This window comes from Suillus plorans (assembly GCF_016647745.1).
Source record: "Suillus plorans strain S12 chromosome Unknown HD556scaffold_104, whole genome shotgun sequence".
Lineage (NCBI taxonomy): Eukaryota > Fungi > Basidiomycota > Agaricomycetes > Boletales > Suillaceae > Suillus > Suillus plorans.
The window spans coordinates 103,398-121,578 of NW_024537488.1; the positions used below are offsets into that span (position 1 = coordinate 103,398).

General features: G+C 47.0%; 8 protein-coding genes across 8 annotated transcripts; 5 read left to right on the forward strand and 3 right to left on the reverse strand.

The window, feature by feature from the left end:
- Positions 1–290: 290 nt before the first annotated feature.
- Positions 291–2,799, forward strand: HD556DRAFT_1420374 (putative halogenase). The gene is made up of 12 exons (XM_041304459.1): positions 291–625; positions 683–798; positions 859–955; positions 1,003–1,045; positions 1,108–1,154; positions 1,201–1,537; positions 1,583–1,891; positions 1,939–2,092; positions 2,153–2,265; positions 2,317–2,369; positions 2,421–2,491; positions 2,545–2,799. Exons 1-12 carry the CDS (start codon positions 608–610, stop codon positions 2,780–2,782), a joined length of 1,596 nt encoding a protein of 531 aa, XP_041153242.1. The 5' UTR covers positions 291–607; the 3' UTR covers positions 2,783–2,799.
- A 372-nt stretch (positions 2,800–3,171) lies between these two features.
- On the reverse strand, positions 3,172–5,313 carry HD556DRAFT_96297 (S-adenosyl-L-methionine-dependent methyltransferase). Its single transcript, XM_041312141.1, has 10 exons — positions 4,845–5,313; positions 4,786–4,793; positions 4,423–4,730; positions 4,195–4,375; positions 4,024–4,145; positions 3,792–3,974; positions 3,717–3,741; positions 3,628–3,669; positions 3,370–3,573; positions 3,172–3,322 (listed from the first exon to the last, which is right to left on the reverse strand). The coding sequence occupies exons 1-10, from the start codon at positions 5,029–5,031 to the stop codon at positions 3,209–3,211; spliced, it is 1,374 nt and encodes a 457-aa protein (XP_041153243.1). The 5' UTR covers positions 5,032–5,313; the 3' UTR covers positions 3,172–3,208.
- A 1,124-nt stretch (positions 5,314–6,437) lies between these two features.
- Positions 6,438–8,031, forward strand: HD556DRAFT_1249356 (uncharacterized protein; the record flags this gene model as incomplete). The annotated part of the gene is made up of 3 exons (XM_041298838.1): positions 6,438–6,665; positions 6,927–7,049; positions 7,099–8,031. Coding segments are annotated over 3 exons (1,284 nt in total), but the record flags the coding sequence as incomplete, so codon positions are not given.
- Positions 8,032–8,292: 261 nt separating this feature from the next.
- HD556DRAFT_1249379 (uncharacterized protein) lies at positions 8,293–8,589 on the forward strand (the record flags this gene model as incomplete). Its single annotated transcript, XM_041298840.1, has 1 exon — positions 8,293–8,589. One exon carries the CDS (start codon positions 8,293–8,295, stop codon positions 8,587–8,589), a length of 297 nt encoding a protein of 98 aa, XP_041153245.1.
- Positions 8,590–8,642: 53 nt separating this feature from the next.
- On the forward strand, positions 8,643–9,138 carry HD556DRAFT_1249371 (uncharacterized protein; the record flags this gene model as incomplete). The annotated part of the gene is made up of 2 exons (XM_041298839.1): positions 8,643–8,741; positions 8,794–9,138. Coding segments are annotated over 2 exons (444 nt in total), but the record flags the coding sequence as incomplete, so codon positions are not given.
- A 97-nt stretch (positions 9,139–9,235) lies between these two features.
- On the reverse strand, positions 9,236–11,423 carry HD556DRAFT_1450418 (P-loop containing nucleoside triphosphate hydrolase protein; the record flags this gene model as incomplete). Its single annotated transcript, XM_041307759.1, has 4 exons — positions 9,236–9,849; positions 9,902–10,373; positions 10,420–11,043; positions 11,097–11,423. The coding sequence occupies 4 exons, from the start codon at positions 11,421–11,423 to the stop codon at positions 9,236–9,238; spliced, it is 2,037 nt and encodes a 678-aa protein (XP_041153247.1).
- A 1,994-nt stretch (positions 11,424–13,417) lies between these two features.
- On the forward strand, positions 13,418–15,510 carry HD556DRAFT_96438 (uncharacterized protein). Its single transcript, XM_041312144.1, has 14 exons — positions 13,418–13,637; positions 13,738–13,800; positions 13,866–13,898; positions 13,948–13,967; positions 14,020–14,034; positions 14,094–14,132; positions 14,193–14,221; positions 14,284–14,297; positions 14,350–14,385; positions 14,559–14,618; positions 14,668–14,802; positions 14,855–15,092; positions 15,148–15,202; positions 15,258–15,510. Exons 1-14 carry the CDS (start codon positions 13,607–13,609, stop codon positions 15,462–15,464), a joined length of 975 nt encoding a protein of 324 aa, XP_041153248.1. The 5' UTR covers positions 13,418–13,606; the 3' UTR covers positions 15,465–15,510.
- A 450-nt stretch (positions 15,511–15,960) lies between these two features.
- Positions 15,961–17,174, reverse strand: HD556DRAFT_96515 (WD40-repeat-containing domain protein). Its single transcript, XM_041312147.1, has 3 exons — positions 16,269–17,174; positions 16,143–16,212; positions 15,961–16,084 (listed from the first exon to the last, which is right to left on the reverse strand). Exons 1-2 carry the CDS (start codon positions 17,075–17,077, stop codon positions 16,203–16,205), a joined length of 819 nt encoding a protein of 272 aa, XP_041153249.1. The 5' UTR covers positions 17,078–17,174; the 3' UTR covers positions 15,961–16,084; positions 16,143–16,202.
- Between the last annotated feature and the right edge of the window lie 1,007 nt (positions 17,175–18,181).

Consider the following 18,181-nt stretch of genomic DNA (forward strand, 5'->3'; position numbering starts at 1 on the left):
ATTGGTTCTTCGGATCGTGACATGCCTCGGCTAGTCCATTTTTTCCAAAAAAACTTGAGGCCGTAACCAATCCCTGAACTATCCCAAACCGAGCGTTCAATGACCAGCTCATTGAGCGGCTAAAGTTGTAGATGTAGTACTCCCCTCCGGTCGGCATGTAGAAAGTGCCGAATATGATAGACTAACAAATAAAAAAACACGCAGCTGCACACAGCAATCCCGGACATCGTAATGACATATAGAAAAACAAGCGCCGCGTCTGAGATCTGATTTCTTGATTTGTAGTACAAGTAAGTAGCTGTCCCATTACATTGTACAGCAAGTCAGCCTATCTGCATTAAATGTCATGCTCTCATGCAGTACCGTAATAATGTCGACCGGCCCATCAGTACGTACATTCATCAATTCTGATCGAATGATTTTTGACCTGCAGAACACCCGCGCGCGGTCGCCAAGTTACTCCAGTTGACTTATTAACTCGGTCGAGATGATCTAGCGGCTTCCTCGGGTGCAAGAATATCACTACGTTGCATTATTCAAGACACAGTTTCTCGTATGTATATAAAGGCATGGCGACTTTCCCTTTCCTACAACCCCCTTCACAAAAATGGCCACTCGAACACTTGTAAGTGGCTGATATCGATTCTTCTGCTACAGTGAATTTGGCTGAGATACTAGGTAGCCAACTGCAACTGAAATACTTGTCGTCGGCGGCGGACCCGCCGGAAGCTACGCTGCTGCTGCTTTAGCTCGAGAAGGCTTTGACGTCACTCTTCTCGAAGCTGCCAAGTTCCCTCGGTCAGTACATATGATACATGAGCATTGGTATACGGAGTCACTAATACATAGTTGTACCAGTTATCATATTGGCGAGAGCTTGCTCCCGTCGATCCGCCCCTTCTTGGCATTTATTGATGCGGAAGAAACCATCAAGAATTACGGATTCACAGTCAAGGTTTGGATAGTCTTCAACGTCCGGGTACATTATTCACCCTCTTATAGCCTGGTGCTGCGGTCAAGCTGAACCAGTTCAAACGAGAAGGATGTGAGCCACAGTCACTCTCGTTCATAGTTCATCGTCATACTGATATCGATCGTCCATCCCAGATACAGATTTCATTGCGCTGAACCCAGACAATGGGTCTTGGAACGTGGTATGTAATATATTGGGGATATGCTCACCGTCTCATTGTTTTGCAGATTCGGTCGGAGTTTGACGATTTGCTATTCCGTCATGCTTCGAAGAGTGGCGCAAACGTGTTCGACAACATAAGAGTCACCGAGTTTCAGTTCGAGGGCGAAAGACCTGTCTCAGCCAATTGGAAGGATGCCAACACTGGAACCGAGGGCCGTATCTCTTTCAGCTACCTAGTCGATGCATCAGGAAAGAAAGGGGTCATGTCCACAAAGTATCTCAAGAACAGACGCTTTAATCAGGCTCTCAACAATGTCGCATGTTGGGGGTACTGGGATGGAACCGGGTCTTACATGCCGGGTACCACTCGCCAGAATGCTATCTTTGTTGAAGCACTTGAAGGTATGAAAACAACTCAAAGGGTTTCAGTAATCTCACTGTCTACAGACGAGTCTGGATGGGCTTGGTTCATTCCCCTTCACGATGGATCCACATCTGTGGGAGTTGTGATGGATCAAGAGTCAAGCAATCGCAAGAAGAAGGCTTCCCGTGCGGCCTCAGGAGGATCCGGCTCAAACCTTCTGGCTCATTACAAGCAAGAGCTTTTAAGCAATGCTCCTGGAGTCCTTAAGTTGATGGGAAATGCCACCCTTCGAAACGATGGTACACCGATGGCTGTGAAATCTGCAGGCGATTTTAGCTACTCGACCCCCTCTTATGCTGGGGATCATTACCGACTGGCTGGGGATGCTGGAGGTAATTTTCTTGACATGTTGTGGCACTCGCGGCTGACAATTAATAAGCGTTCATCGATCCATTCTTCTCCTCTGGCGTCCATTTGGCTTTCACAGGTGGACTTTCGGCTGCTCTCACGATTTCTGCGTCGATCCGAGGACTCTGCAGCGAAGATGATGCCCAGCGTTGGCACACCTCAAAAATCGCCACCTCTTACACGAGGCATGTAAATTCGGTTATTGGAGTGATAGTAACTAAGATCTAATGCAATGTATGGCACAGGTTCCTTCTTGTCGTCCTGGGCACCTACAAACAGATCAGAAATCAATCTATGCCGGTGATGAGTGATGTGGATGAGGACAATTTTGACAGAGCCTTTGATCTCATCAGGCCGGGTGAGGATCGATGTCTTTTCTATCACTACAAAATCTAATACTCGAGTGCAGTGATACAAGGAACAGCAGATGTCGGTAAGGCCTTAACAGAAGACGAACTCCAGGTGCGTGTGTTCTGCTACTATCTTCCGGGATATTCTCATTCCGATTAACAGAAAACTATGGACTTCTGTAGTCATCTATTCGCACCAACCGATCCCGAGATGCATTCTGCGGTCAAAGCTAGGTGAGGGTCTATCGTTTGCTTAACCACATTATCTCATACTAAACTTTGAATAGACTGGATCCTTCTCTAACATCCCCAGACGCACCCGTCATGACAGAGAGCGACATCGATCGCGTGCTTGGAGGTGCTGATGAGGAAGCCAAGATCGTTTTGAGCGAGATCAACGCGCGGAAGCCCATCCACACAATGTACAACCCCACGGAGAACTTCGGTGTGGAGGAACACTTTGGTTTCAAAGCTGTCTTAGAGCGAGGTAGATTGGGTTTGGTGACTAGCCAGACGGAGCTGTGATAGACGCATCGCTTACTAGCTTATTCGACCACGATGACTGTAGAATTTATAATGTGTGTTACTAGCTGATAGTAGAATTCCTTTCGTTCCATCCAGACTGTTCATGGTGGACAGTAAATGGAAGACAATTTCCACTCAGACCCGCGTATGCAACTACATTCAATGGTTGTCAGGGTTTGACGTCCGTCCTTGAAGGTTGACTTGCGAAAGGATCCGTTTGCTCACGGTCAATTGTATACGGCGTTGTCGAGGTCAGAACGCGAAGAGACACGCTGTCTGTTTGCGGAGACGAACGAAGGACAAGACTGTGCAAACATTGCATTCAGTGACTTTCTACTGTAGACACTGTTGATTGGAAAACAGACGACCGAAGGCGTGTCCTTGTACACTTTATAGCAGATAACGAGTTGTCAATATAAGGTCATCTCAACTCTCGTCTGTATGAATGACGCGACACTCCATGATAGACACGTAAGTCCTAAGCTTGTACACCCCTGTAATGACAAGGCCAGCCCGGGAAATTATAGTTCGCCACTGATCCTAAAAGAATGGTGAGCAAAGTTCATGCCAAGACGGGGCAGGCGTACCAATGTCCTTTCGTGGCAATTCAAAATACACAAGAGATGCAAGGCGAGTGCCTGTGGCATGCGAAATGAGGAATTGAGAATGGTTTGCTCGGTTATGAGGGAAGCAGGAAGTGTGCTATCCATTGTGTTTACTGGGCTATGTTCAAGCTCGACATGAGTGTCGGGATAGTGCCCAGAGATTCTCTCGATGATCAGGATCTTGGACTGGAAAGATTTTTAACGTGCTCTCGGAACCACAAAGTGATGTCGAGAACGAACCTTTGGTCCTGCAGCAGCAGCAAGTTTCTCTAGGATGTTCACCTGGAAACGTCAACTAAGATTTGATGTCGATGATAAAAAAGACTTACAGCTTGAGCCTCGGGCCAATCGTGCCTATGAAAGAACGTCAGTGGATAACTAAGGATCACGAAGGTGTAGCGCACAGAACATGTCGTAACATGAAGGTATATTTATCCCCAGTGCGTGGTTGAGTAGAGAACAAGTCGTTGGCTTCAGCAACTACTGTGCCATGAACTAAGTTGGGATCCAAACGGGCCTTGATGTTAGCTTCAGCAGGCCCGACCATCTCTTCCCTCTCCTGGACAACAAGACGGAGGGCAGGAAATCTTGATACTATGTTTCAGTTGCGTTGCTTCCTAAGTTTTTTTCACTGACTTATTAGCGAGGGCGATAGATAGGCTTCCTTTACCTCCTGCACAATCAACAATAGTTGATTCTGAGCACGTTTGCCATGGGTAGTCCGATAATATTCCTGGGGTCACATATTCGCCGATTGCCTGAGAATTATAAGTATAGGATTGCCAGTTCAAGGCGGATGACGCAAACCTCGACAGCCGCTGAAAATCGACTAAGATAATTCCTATCATCTTTCACCCATTCGAAGAATGGCTTTGTAGTATTGTTCGCAAGTTGAAATGCGGTGTGATCTGGAGACTTAGAGAACCTGAATTCGGGATGCACAAGCCATCGAGGAAGAGCCTCTGCGATCCTCATGTAGTTGGGAGCCCTATAACAAGATTAATCGTGCAAAGTCGGTATGCAAAGGAATCCTACATTATTACTGCACGACCTCTTTGGCCTTGTAGTAAAATGCGAGAGGAGCGATTCAAGGCAAAAATACCATCCTGAGTCTCTCGAATCCAACCATAAACTGACAGATGGCGTAATACCGTGGTGAGCTTATGGGAGTCAAGGTCCAGTTCTGACTGGAGAGTTTTGACAGAGATGCCAGATGGCTCTTTCGCCATGCGGTCCACGATGCCATGTTCAATAAAGACTTGAACGGAAGGAAAATCATACATGGAAAAGGCGCTCTCAGCAGCTTTCTCAAAGGGATGTTGTAGAAGATTCTTGAGCTCTACCTGAATGAATCAATTGGTACATGTTACAGCAGGAGCATGCCGGATTTGAACTTACAACACATGCTAGAAGGGCAGAATCAGTACGTGGTTTGACCCTGTTGCATTCTAACATACCTAGCGCTGCTCTGCGGGCTTCGTATACACCAACTGGTGTGGGCTGGTCCATGCTATCCAAAGGGTGCGCGTCGGTTCCATACTGTGAAGACAAAGGCGGCAACCTCGACCCGTCCATCGAGACACGTAAACTGTCTAGCGCATTGTTTAGGGAGGTTTGGAGGTTGTCTAATTCAAGGTGGTTCATCGTGGTCAGTAGCTCCGAGTCAGCGCTCCGAGTCAGCTATCATTGCGAAACTGTCAAAGATATATATATCGATATACACCGCCCTATTCGAAAGAGGTTGGGCAGAAACCTTAACTTACACTTACCGCAAAACTTTGTTGGTTCAAATCTCAGGATTAAAATATCCATGATGATCCGAGTCATGGTCGCATCAAGTTCGTATCATGATGCTTCTGCAGTGGGAGAAACTGGGTTTGCCGACCAATTGGAGGTTAGGGTTGAATTCAAATTTTATTTCAGCTGTTTACATAAACATTCACATACTCACAGCCTCTCTGTAAGTTCTTCGGTGGGTGGCATCGGCACCACACTACTCTGTGGCGAATAGAACTTGAGCTCTTTGAAACGCGACCATCAAACCCGCCGGTGAGTTGAAAATTCAGAGATCAGTACTAACAGTAGGCCTATCAGAAGTTCCTTCAATGTAGGCGCCCTCTACAATTTATTATGTATACTCATGAGTCATCGAACCGCAAAAAACAGCTCGGGAAGTTCCAAAGGCGTGGCATGAGTACTTGAGTCACCGGCACTGATCATGATATTTTGTTTTCTTCTCGTTTCTGAACCCTTGGATATCATCTTTCTCTGGTGCCAAGCTCACATAAATCGCTCATGATTCATTACTCAGGAATAAGTACTAACTGATAGATAGTGGCGCGTTACTTAGTTAATTAACCTGCTCATATTGACGAGATAAGATGACAGAAATGTGCCGTTTTACACTGTTGGACTTGAACCTCACTATTCGTTTTTCTCGCATTTGCCATCCTCAACAATGGATGGATACTGCTGAAGGCATCTGAGTGCGATTGGCGAGGGTGGAGCCAATATTTGGGTTTCATCTGTTGGCGCTGGCGGGCGGGCGCCGCCATCAGTGAACCTGTGAACATATTAAAATGTCATAGTTGACTATATATTGATAGCAATCACAAGAATCTTCGAAAATGTGGCGGGGGGGTTACATGACCTTATGTGGGAACGCAGACTCCTACCCATCGGCGGGTGTGTAAGAGAGCCCCCGACATCCGACACAGACCAAACACAACCAAGCGCTATTTCTCCGACGATTTACCGAAACTTTTGGGGCTACTTACACACCCAGCCGACTGGCAAAACTTGCAGGTGGCGCGATGTTTGCCTCTGTTGATTTCGCCTGTTATCACTCAATTCGGACTGACTTGTGTGAGTGACACGCTCAGTGTGACAATACCGAGTTTATGTAGTGTTATTTAATTTTTTGTCAATGCTCGTGAGAATTCATTGTCGACGTTCGCCATGCTCGAAAGGCGTGTCAATTGAGAAGTACTCGTCTACATACCCATGCTGTGGAATATAATGCTACATACTGACACCCAAATCCTCAACTGATGGACTACCAACTATCACAAAAGCTCAACAATGTACTACAGTGCCTGGAGGTCAACAGGATGACCATTTCAGACTTCATAAAACAACTGCTCCAAAGCACGGACAAGATTCACCACTCAGCAAAGAAAAATTTAGTGCAACAAGGCTCGGAGATTTGCACTCACCTTTATCAGTATCCTGACACTCGCACATCAATATCTTTGTGGGCATATGAAGTCGTGAGGGAAGTGCTTGGCGCTGAGATCAAAGACCTGGTGCGGAAGGAGAACGGATTGCATTTCCGTGCCAAATCTGCAACGACGGAGCAGTTAGAACATTCATTTATGCCTCGAGTCGCGGAAAAGATCAGAAGGCATGCACCAACTATTTGGAGATTAATCTACTCACTTCTCGAGGCATCTGATGAGCGACGGAGCACAGGGAAAGCCATGGTTGATGAGATGGTGATGACCGAAGTGTTCGCAGATGCGGAGCGTGACCTTGGAGAGATTGGGGGTGACAATGGTGTAGATGAATCTACGTCAGATACAAGCGACGAACAAAGGAACGACTCACGCGAGCATCGGACCCATGTACAAGTAGAGGCCAGAAATACAACACTGCAGATAATCGTCAGTTCTATCACGTTGCACTCAAGCTCGTGGACTCACACCTGTACAGAAAACTGTCGTGTGCATCAGTATAATTTTGCAGAGCTCAAACGAAAGATGCAATTACTTACAGGGTCTCCTCGGCATATTCTTCCACTCGACAGGTGTTCCGCAGAAAGTGATTGATGTCCTGGCACATGCGGGATTATCTATCAGTGTCACATCAATACACAATGCAGTACACTCGATGTCCAAAGAAATTGCAGCTAACATCAAGCAAGGTATTCGATCACTGAAAGTGTCCTTTGCATATGACAACTTTGACATTGACTTCAAAACTTCGGAACCTACCATTGGGCATCGTTCGACCTTTGTTAGTGCAACATCCGCTACCTCATTGCCACTTGTAGGCATTGACAATCCCGAGGCACTACGCTGCTCAGCAGCATTATGGGCTGCCGATTCTCGTAACCCTACACCGTCAACAACAGCTGTCGAAATCGATGAATTCGACATGCTACAACATCACATCAATGACACTTACAGTAGGCCCAAACAAGGCGAGCGTCTCAGCCCACGACTTGCTGCCTTTGCATGGCATGTACGAGACATTCTTGTCCAGCATGGCCGGTATTTTGGATCATTTGTGGACAAACTTGGAGAGCCAGAATCAGTCCTACGGATACCTGTCACAAAGACGGATCAAATACCTTTTCGTTCCATGAGGATCAAGCAATCGACTGCTGATGGGAATATGGAGGTGATGGAGAATTTGCTGCGACAAGGAGGAATCGGAGATCCTAGTGATAAAGAGTTCGAATCTGCAGGAGACGTTGACATGTCAGAACATGTCTTGCTTATTCACGGCGACTTACTCACCAAAGAACGGCTCGACACAGTTCGTGATACACGGAGAATCGAGAGCACGCCAAAAAACCGATTCCAGTACATCATCTTCCTGCCAGGGTTGTTTCACTACAAAATGGCATGCGCGGATGCAATATGGAGGACGTACCTTCAACCTAAAGAAGGCCGAGATGACCCGAACAGCATGTTCCAACATGTAGGCATCTTGCGACCACAAGAAACAGGGCGCATATCCACGAAACCTGGTTTTAGACGCATGCATGATGTCATACACCATGACCTGCATGCTTCGATTCTCGAGTGCTGGCGCCTTGAAGCGCAGTCGAGACAGCCAGTTGAATGGCAAACATTAGAGAAGTTCGGAAAGTCGGACTTGGAGTGGGATCAGCTCGTGGAGATGTCTGAAGCAATTGTCAACAAGTATGTCGCAACAACAGACAAGCTTGGTGACCTACGCACCAGACCAGTTAGCGAACGGGACAAACAATTTGAAAACCAATGTCTTCGGAATCGGGATCAGTTACTCTACATAGATCTCTGCCAGGCCATGAATGCTGGGGACATTGGACGAGTCGAGGCATCTTTCCTGCCGTGGATCTATATATTTTGTGCAACTGGCAAGCATAAGTATGCAGCGCAAATCAACAAGTTTTCAATGAACTTACGAAGTGTATATCCCCAAGACCTGTGGTGAGCAAACTGTACCATTGCGCCCTGAAATCAACATGTTAATCACAATGAGACAGTCGCATAATACGTCTCAACCTACTTTGCAATCCGACAGGAAAACCCAATGCGTTTCGAGCTGTGGATTGGTTAGTAGAGCGAAACAATCTCTACACAAAGGTGCAGACTTTGATGATAATATCAGCGTGTTGTGTCCTCATGTATGCGGCAGGTCATCTTTGCAGGTACAGGTCCAAACCGCACAATTGACCACATCATTAAACAGTCACCATTGATTGAGGTGTTTCGCAACTGCCATGTCATCATGGAGAACGCGTTTTACCTGAAAAATCGAACCATCCGGCACACACACCCAGACATGGCAGCCACCATTGAGAAGCTTCGATCGCATATCCAGTCAACATCGTCGTATATGATATCACAAAACAGGAGTGCAAAGCGAGTTATAGAAGACCAGATTGCGGTTGGGATGAAGCTGATACAACAGAAAAAAGTTAGCCTAACAATGTCCAGTGAAGACCGCTATGAAGCAGAGGCGGAGGATTTCAATAACTAACCTGCAGATGGTACCACATTTTCATCATTCAACCTGCTACCTCTTTGCTGCTTAGGTACATACTTGGGACAGAGACGGTTTGATGCTAGAATACAGTTCAGAAGTTGCATGAGTACAAAAACACAATGAACTCACCAATATGCCCCGCCTGACCACATGCACGGCACGTTGATGGTTTTTTTTGACGTGGTGGCTTGTTCGAAGGAAGTGCGTTGATATCAAGGTTGGTTGCAAAGGTAGTTGGATTCTCTGCGATAGAGGGTGGTGCATTGTCGGCAGATGGCAGGTAGTACTTTTGGACAATGTTGAATATTTGAGAGCCCCACCGGTCACAGTAGCGCCAGCTGGCTTGATCGCGAATTGAGGAAACTCCATCAATCTTGCGGGAATGCGCTAAATCAACGATGCGGTTTAAAATTTCATCGGCCATTATCAGTTGCACACCGAAAAAGTCATCTCCACCTGCACCAATCTCTATCAGCCGCTCTCTTCGCCACTCCTGCAGTTCAATTCTCAATGCAAAGTCTCCAGGGCCCATTTGATAGTCGGGTATTTTGAGTTTATTCGGTGCTCGGGTTTGCTTAGGTGCTTGTGTGGTGGGTGCAGGAAGGATGAAGGAGCCAATGTGACACGAGTCGCAGCATAGGCGGGAAGGTTTGATAATACACCGTGCGCAGTCGGGATGACACACTGGTGATATGCTGCTGGCATCTATACAATTGTTAATGAACGTCAGAAGCAGTTACATACATTAGGTACATACTCAGACTGAGCCCAGTAATCTGGGGATTGTCAAAATATTCATTTGAGACATTGCGACGGCAAAATCCACGAGCTCGAGCATTGATGTAGGCATCCATTGCAGCAGCCTCGTACTCTTCGTCATTGAGATCCTTCGGAACAATCCTCTGAATAGCGTGTTGCGGATTTCTCACATCCTCGCCACTTTCCGTCCGATTCCCAACACTCGGCACTTGTGCGATACTTGTTGATTTGTGCTTTTTTCGGGAACCTCCACCACCATCGTCGACCTGTTTTCGTTTTGCGGTGCGTGCATTGGCTCTTTCTCTTGCCTTCTCTTTCTGATAATCAATGTACTGTGGCTCAACTAGATAAATCCCAGTTGCCTCTGTAGAAATATCTCGCGCTGCTCTGCCTAAGCGTTGCCAAAGCGTGCAAAGTGACGAGGTGTATTTCCACTGGATTACTAACGCAATGTCACGAAGGTCTAGGCCCTGTAAGGTATGAGCTTCACACATATATTTTAATGTAATGACTAACCATACCAGCCGCATCTGTGCAGAAGATACCCCATATCTCCCCCTTCCGAAGGTTCTCAATCGTCTCAGCTCGAAAATCAGTACTCATGCCTGAATGAAACCAGACCAGCTTTTTAGCCACAGTAGGTGGTGCTTCTGACCGTGCAAATTCGCATAATCGCTCTGTCTCTTTGCGCTCATTGCAAAATACCATGAATTTTGGAGGAGGTGGGTCACCATTGAACTTGAGGACGCGTTTTAGGTCATGCATGCTGTTTAAAGGGTCCAGCATCTCGATAACCATTAAGTGGATGTTCGGACGGTCATTGGTGCGTCGTGCTTCTGTTGTTCGATGGTCCTGCATGTGTAGGATGGACTTAACATCATGTAGCACGTGTCGCGGCAGTGTGGCAGATGCTACATGAAACACGACGTGCGGAGGGACTAGCCAACGAAGTCGACCGAGCTCAGCATAGGAAGGGCGAAAGTCACCACCCCATTGACTAATGCAATGCGCCTCGTCAAAGGTGATGCTGAAGAGTTTGTTGACGAATTGCGGTGTCTTCCACAAGGTATCGAAGCGGCGGTCTGACAGTATTCTCTCGGGGCTAACAATTATGACCCGAAACTTTCGGGTGGCAATTTCCTGTTTGATGTACAAGGTAAGTCATAAGATTCGAGCTTTAAATTATATCTCACCTCGAATATTGTGTCTGTTGCTGTTGCAGCGGACAGATTCACAACAGGTATATTGACTTCTTGTAGCTCGATGACATTTTTGTCTCCGAGGATCGTCAGCGGAGTGATCAAGATGGTGATGCCGCCATCGTTGAATAACAAAGGAATCCAGAATGTGAGTGTCTTGCCAGAGCCTGTAGGTGACAAAGTGACGACATCTCTCTTCTTCAGTTGTGCTTGGGCAGACTGCACTTGCCAATTACAAGGTACGAAGCCGAAACGTTCGTGGACCGCGGTGCGTATGGTAGCTATAGATGGTATGTCGTAGTTTAGGGGGGGCGAAGCCATCACTGATGCGTATTGCAGCAAATGAAAATAGCATTGACAAAAAATTAAATAACACTACATAAACTCGGTATTGTCACACTGAGCGTGTCACTCACACAAGTCAGTCCGAATTGAGTGATAACAGGCGAAATCAACAGAGGCAAACATCGCGCCACCTGCAAGTTTTGCCAGTCGGCTGGGTGTGTAAGTAGCCCCAAAAGTTTCGGTAAATCGTCGGAGAAATAGCGCTTGGTTGTGTTTGGTCTGTGTCGGATGTCGGGGGCTCTCTTACACACCCGCCGATGGGTAGGAGTCTGGCTGGGTCCACCATGTATTAGGCTTCATGTATCTGTGCTTGTGCATTTTTCTTGGACCCATTCAACTGAAAAAGTTCACAGTTCTGTAATTTGACTCCTAGGCACGCGTGCTTGCAAATCTGTGTTTTCTCGACAATGCAAAACATTCCCATTGAAAATGGTTGGTAGTTTTACATTGATTATTGCGATGGTCGACAGTATATTGGTTTGAATACCAATCTCATCTGTTCACAGGTTCACTGATGGCCCGCTGGATGACCTTGGGCTTTGACTTCATCCTAGAAGATAATACGTCTGTCACAAACAGCGATCGGGGTTTCGTTGGCTCGATCAAGAGAGAGATTCATGAGCTAGCCTTCGAGGCCAACGTTAGACGAACAGATTCAACCTGCGCAGGGCATTCCATCTTCGTATGGCCTCTCAATATCAATCAGCAACAGCAACAACCGCTCATTTCGACAGTCTCTCGAAGACCACGAACAAGACTATGCACGTTGGATTAATTCAAACATCCGCATGGGTTAGCAGTATGAACATCTGTCCAAAAACAGCTGTACTGATTGGCTCCGAACTAAGTATTGCACCATCAGAATACCAAAGCGAAAGTAGAAGCATGACTCACTGTTGTGATGTGCCGCTCGGGCTGCCAGCTCAATTTCCAAATGGCGACTGGCAGGTGTTACCTCCAGTCTAAGGTGTGGAGGTGAGTCATGTAGTTGAATCCTGGTTACCCGGCGACATGCTAATACTCACGTCAGAATCATATGAACAAACCAAGCCTCCGCAGCAAACTGTATGTCTTGTGCAAGTATGTAAGGGGGCTGTGCATGCACTGACAGACATAGATGCTGTCAAAGCAACAACAATGGCGAGCAAGGAGAAATGCATTTTCTGGGCGGAATATTCTGGTGGGGGATCTCGAATATCTCTCAGGAGGATGACAGCCAGCTTTTATATTCTGCGTATACTTGTGGGTACGATTCTGATCGATTCGGTAGAATTTGTTATGGCTGTCAGATAGCAGAAATTTCGGCAAAACCTGCAGTGACCCTGCCAGCGCAGCGACAAAGTTAAGAAGTTGATGCTCATCCTCGTCGATACTACCGATATGTCCTTGAGCGATATCTCATGCCGGTTTTGCACTTACTCGTGGCTCCCTTATATGTAGTTACACAGGTCAAATAGGCACATGTAATCATACTAGAACACTGGCAAAAATGAAAGATCCAAAGCAGTTGAGTACCGGGTACTAGATGTGGCCCCCATTGGATCCACGCCTATATTTTATATCGTTAGATAAAACACAGTGCAAGAGAAGGGCCTTCGCAATGTATGACTGGTAGACTCGGAGAACGCAAAGTGGTCGTAGGGAAGAGATGTTTAAAGCTGCGTTTCCGACGCTGTTTTCAGATCTGTTGAATTGCTTCAATCTTCGGTAACATGGGGGCATCGGACTGCGAAGTTCGGTATGAGCCGAGCTGAAACGTCATTACAGTACTGTGTTGCACATGAGATTGCAGTACATGTTTTTCAAAACTCGGCCCCGGGCCTACCAATCGGCACTTTTACACCCTAGTTGGGTCAAGGTATGCGACATCTTGTATACTGTCCTCTCCGAGCATTGAGCAAGCTGAGATATTTCAAGAGCTGTCCTGTGTGGTCCAAACTGCAAGAATGCGATATTCTGGCGCATTTCCTGGCTGGTGAATGGCCCCATGACGTACTGACTGAGGTTTCGTTGCATCAAGATGGGGCCCTGGCTAGAGTACAAGAACACTGTGCGCATCGCACTGGCACGTTGCCATAACCACGAACAGTTCAGTCTTTTGTGGCGTTCAAACACTTCCCGCGAGTCACTAGGTTACATGATTTTCTTTGATCAATCAGATGCTCATCCCTCAAATCTCACTTCGGCGATGTAAGTACTGGATGGTGGTATATCAAGCACGATTGCGATCGTTAAACGTCCATCAAGTCCCCCGCTATCTCATTCCCATCCTCTAATAGTATGACCCTAGTCTCGAACGACCCCATATGGTGGCCAGCCGTCAATGAGAATCTTATCATCAGCTATTTTATAGGTTTGTTCAGAGCCAGCCGCATGATGACCGTGATGATTCGGTTAACCTTGGTTGCGGTTTTGCAGTTGCCGCCTGTGCTGCGGTAATGTACGATTGGGGTGAGCAATATTGGATATGAAAAGACCACTGACATTATGAGATTTTTAGGACTAACGTTCGGACAAGAGGTAGGTCGACACTATGACAGGAGCAGTTATCTCGCTGACAATAATTTGATAGGTGGAACTGGTTTGGGTGAGCGGACTTCCACATCAAAAGACCGATGTGAAAATACCACAACTAATTTGCGGCAGAAGCAACGCTGGTTCCTGATAACTGTTTTGTATCTCGTTGTACGTAGCTTGTGTTTTTAAGCGTGGTTAGCAAGTGGTACTGACGCGGACATATCCAAGGCACGATATGTTGCAATAGGATTTGTTGTGTACGTTCGTTTTGACGTTTAGGCCATCGGTGTTGTGCTCATTACCCATCTCTCGCAATCAGGATGAATGTCTTGAGTATGTCTCTTCGCATGAGCTCTATTTCTTTCCTGTGACGAGCGGCATACAGTCAGTGTTCCAACAATTTCGACAACAGATGCAGTGAGTACTTGGCACAGATGCCTTGCTTTCTATTCCCGTGCAAACAATTAAACTACAATGTAGGGGTGAGTGAGATTTTTGAACAACTCGTTGGTTCGATACAACGACTCCCACAGTTGTGAGTTTGTTTCAAGCCTGTGATCCTCCGAAGCTGATAATTAATGCTGAATTTATCAGGCCTTATCATATACAACGTACTTACTTGGATGGGTGAGATTGTAAATGCAATACTGGGTGGTGAGCTATACACTTTCGTGATATTGACTTGACTGAAACATCATGCAAGCCATCATGATAATTCGGTTGCATGTCATGTATCAGCAATCTAGAAAGGTGCTGACATTTCTTGTCGTCATATTTCTGGCCATCAGAATTGCCAGTGCAGTGATCATTGCAATAATGACGGTGCAGATTTCAGCAGGTAAACTTTAACTATGTATGAAATGTTCAAGTGCATCAGGCTCACCGACAAGCACCAGAAGAACTCCTTCTCTCCGGTACACATCAGTGCATGATTGACTATGCGGGAGATTCCATATTTCTTGTTTCCATGACTTGGATACTTGGCACTGTATGGGAGGTCATTGCACTGTGTCTCGCGGTCTGGATTGCTGTAAAGCACTTCCGTGAACTGCGAAGAGACTCAAGAACAGGTCCTGTCAGGGACTGTTTGACGGTGTTAATACAAACTCATGTTATTTACTTTGCGAGGTGAGCTCATAATGTGAATGTGGTTCTTGCTCCGCTGAAGTTTTGCACGTGCTAGTTTTTTGGCTGCTTCTTGCTTCCAGATCGGTTTATTCTCTTCGACGCTCTCAATTGTATGCTGATCTCTCATCGACCTTTACGTGCGACCATGATTCATCATTTCTATAGGACATATATTCCCTGGACACTCAGATCTATATTGGTTTCGCTCAAATCTTCGAGATAGCGCAGCTGTCTGTGCTGGGACCACGCCTCATCCTCAGCGTTCGAGAAAATCACGCCAAGCTCGTGGCCGACCCTGATACAACAAGCGCTATGACTTCAATGATTGTTTTCCAGGAGAGCGCCCATGTGGAAACTAGCAGTAGCGTATAGCGCAGAGCATTCTCAATATGGTTGTTTGCATAGTCTGCAGGGAGTGGGAAAATTCTCACTTGCAGTACCTGGAGTTTACATTCTTCTGATTTCACGGTGTGATAGCTTCCATAGGTATATAGTTAGAGTGTCGATCCGCCATCATGATGTTCTTCTGGCATTTTCTTGCTGTCTCGCTGATTAGACTTTGAATATTGATTATCAGTTTTTGTGTATGATACAGTACTATTGAGGTCGTTGTATTGTGTACTACTAGTGCTACATATATCTTTCCGTCGATGTGATTCTTGTCTTCGTCGTATCGGCTCTGAGTCACTCACCATCTCCAGCGCGGTGGCTAGTGTCCTAGTTTTGTCTAGAAGGTCTACCAGGAAGCACCCGATCAGTTCGAAAGCTGCGTCGACATTTGGGAAGCAAGAGCTATTGAATTCAAAGATCTCGTCAGAATGAGTCGATCAGCACGTCCCTATATCTCTGTACGTGCGGAGCTGGAGCCGCTTCATCACATACACTTCGATCTAGATTGATGATGATACCGAAGCACCTGTCACACATCAGCATGATGTCTCAGTGCGTCTCTGATGAAATAAGTTTTCGCTACGGATCAGCATTGCAGTCTGCTGTTCAGTGCACCGTTCAGTCGGACAACCATAAATTCAGGATCGGTGCTAAATATACATAGCAAGGGAGTTGTAGAATCAAATGGCTACGCTCAATATTGCAGCAATAAAATCATCGTTACGTGGAGCTGGAGGGATTGATGTTAGCAACTGCGAGGACATATGGTAAAGATTAAAAACTCACGCATCTCGGCAACTCGACCAGCGCGCCCCATGTGCCATGCAGCTCAAATCAAGCTCAAGGCTTCCTCTCGGAATCACCATTGCAGTGTCAGGAGAACAAAACAGGTGTCGGGGAGCGGCCCCGGGAGGTACCCAGAAAAGGAGCTCATGTTTGGGTCCCATGAGCCATCCATCAGGCTGCAGCAAGAAAGGGGTTGAATTAGAACGATGATTAAAGGTGGGTTCAAGCAAGTCAGTGGGTTTGGGCAGGGCGTGTGTCAGGCAGGGCGAGAAGGAAATGGGGGGATGGTTAAAAGTGTTGGTTGGGGTAATACGACATTCTTGAGGAGGAGACGCGTTACTTCGATGCAATGGAGATGCAGAGGTATCCGACTCTGTGAACTTGTGGAATGACGATACTTTCATAAGCCGTACGGTGTTATCCTCCGAACCAGACGCGATGCGAGTACCATCCGGTGAGAACCAGACTGACTGAACTGGGCTAGTGTGCCCCTTCAAGTGCTCACCCAATGGCTGTCCCGTCGCTGCATTCCACAGCCGCACGGTGTTATCCTCTGAACCAGACGCGATGCGAGTACCATCCGGTGAAAACGAGACTGACAAAACCCTGTCAGTGTCACCCCTGATTATGGCCTGAACAACCTTCAAATCGCGGCCGGATGCCAGACGAAGGGTATTCGGAAACCTAGCCGTGAATTTGGTAGCCATCGTAGAGTTGACGAGCGAGAACGAGAGTGCTGATAAATACAGATGGGGTGTGCTGTGCAATATCATGCTGCCAAACACTTGCATGAATCTTTGTACATCCATCGTGGCGGACCGCAAATCTTCGTATCCAGAATGGTCCTGTATAGATGTATGAGCTGTTCGTCCGACCCTGCCTCATGGGCATGTGCTCACCTCACTTGGAATCTGAGATGTGGCAAGATGCTTGTTGTCGTTGTAAGAATAGAGGCAAGTCAAGCGCTTACCTCGATTTTCTGACTTGAAGCCCCTTCCATTTCGATGTTCTGGACCACAGTGGTTGAAGCATCTCGAAGGTCTACATTCTGGTTCGCAGGAATGCGGTTGCGGAGACACTTGAAGGGTTTCTGCACAATGTCAGCCATATTCAGAATCAGGCAAGCTAGCAGCCTACTCACAGAAGGTTTCTTGATCACGCCTTATGCAAATTTCCGAATAGTCTGCTTGACTCGACTACGGGGTCGGCTCTGGACAAGAAAGCGTCAGAAGCAGCGATGAATTCTATGAGTGTTCATCCAATGTACATTGAGTAAGCCCTTGAGACTACATACCGAGTTTTCACGAACGGGTGCCTCGCAGGTTTCTGGAGGAGGATCTGGTCTATGGTCTTCGCTCATCACGATTACTGTAAGCGACTCGGAAGTGAGGGTGTAAGAAGTAAGTGGGAGAAAAAGAGAATCTCTGGCGTGAACCAAATACCCTTGACCAAAGCATGGCCAACACGTTGGCCGTTTCAAGCGGATCGCGAGCCTGCGAGCGTTGACGCACGAAACATGGCCTTTGTAAGCAGTCACATGAAGATTCGCGTTTGACGTGCTTCTGTCCTACTGAAGCACACATCAGAGCTCACCACAGTCAAAAGGACTTGATCTGAGAATCGGCGCCGCATTCTCTTCTCCTTCTCTGCGCCCATCTTCTTTTGCCGGTCGCTCTCTCATTTTTCGCACCCACCCACCTCCCTTTCTGCTACTTCTAGTGTGTTTTGGTCTGGATCAGTGTTTCCTTTCGGACCCTCCGGTCTACGCACTTTTCGGACTCAACACGCTCCGAGGGTTTGTCTCCGTCGATCCCAAATACTCTCCGAGCACAAGCTGCTTTATTTCGGACTTCGCGGGATTCACGCGCTTCGCCCAGACCCCTGCCTTCACGCACTGGTCCGGCAAAGCCAGA

Coding starts and splice junctions, on each gene's coding strand:
- HD556DRAFT_1420374 (XM_041304459.1), top strand. Junction 1,538..1,582: donor CTTTGTTGAAGCACTTGAAG/GTATGAAAACAA, acceptor CACTGTCTACAG/ACGAGTCTGGATGGGCTTGG. Junction 2,266..2,316: donor CTTTGATCTCATCAGGCCGG/GTGAGGATCGAT, acceptor ACTCGAGTGCAG/TGATACAAGGAACAGCAGAT.
- HD556DRAFT_96438 (XM_041312144.1), top strand. CDS start 13,607: ATGCTCATCCCTCAAATCTCACTTCGGCGAT. Junction 14,619..14,667: donor TGTAAATGCAATACTGGGTG/GTGAGCTATACA, acceptor ACATCATGCAAG/CCATCATGATAATTCGGTTG. Junction 14,803..14,854: donor GACGGTGCAGATTTCAGCAG/GTAAACTTTAAC, acceptor CTCACCGACAAG/CACCAGAAGAACTCCTTCTC.
- HD556DRAFT_96297 (XM_041312141.1), bottom strand. CDS start 5,031: ATGAACCACCTTGAATTAGACAACCTCCAAACCTCCCTAAACAATGCG. Junction 4,376..4,422: donor AGAGGTCGTGCAGTAATAAT/GTAGGATTCCTT, acceptor ATCTTGTTATAG/GGCTCCCAACTACATGAGGA. Junction 3,574..3,627: donor CTGCTGCTGCAGGACCAAAG/GTTCGTTCTCGA, acceptor AAATCTTTCCAG/TCCAAGATCCTGATCATCGA.
- HD556DRAFT_96515 (XM_041312147.1), bottom strand. CDS start 17,077: ATGGATGTACAAAGATTCATGCAAGTGTTTGGCAGCATGATATTGCAC.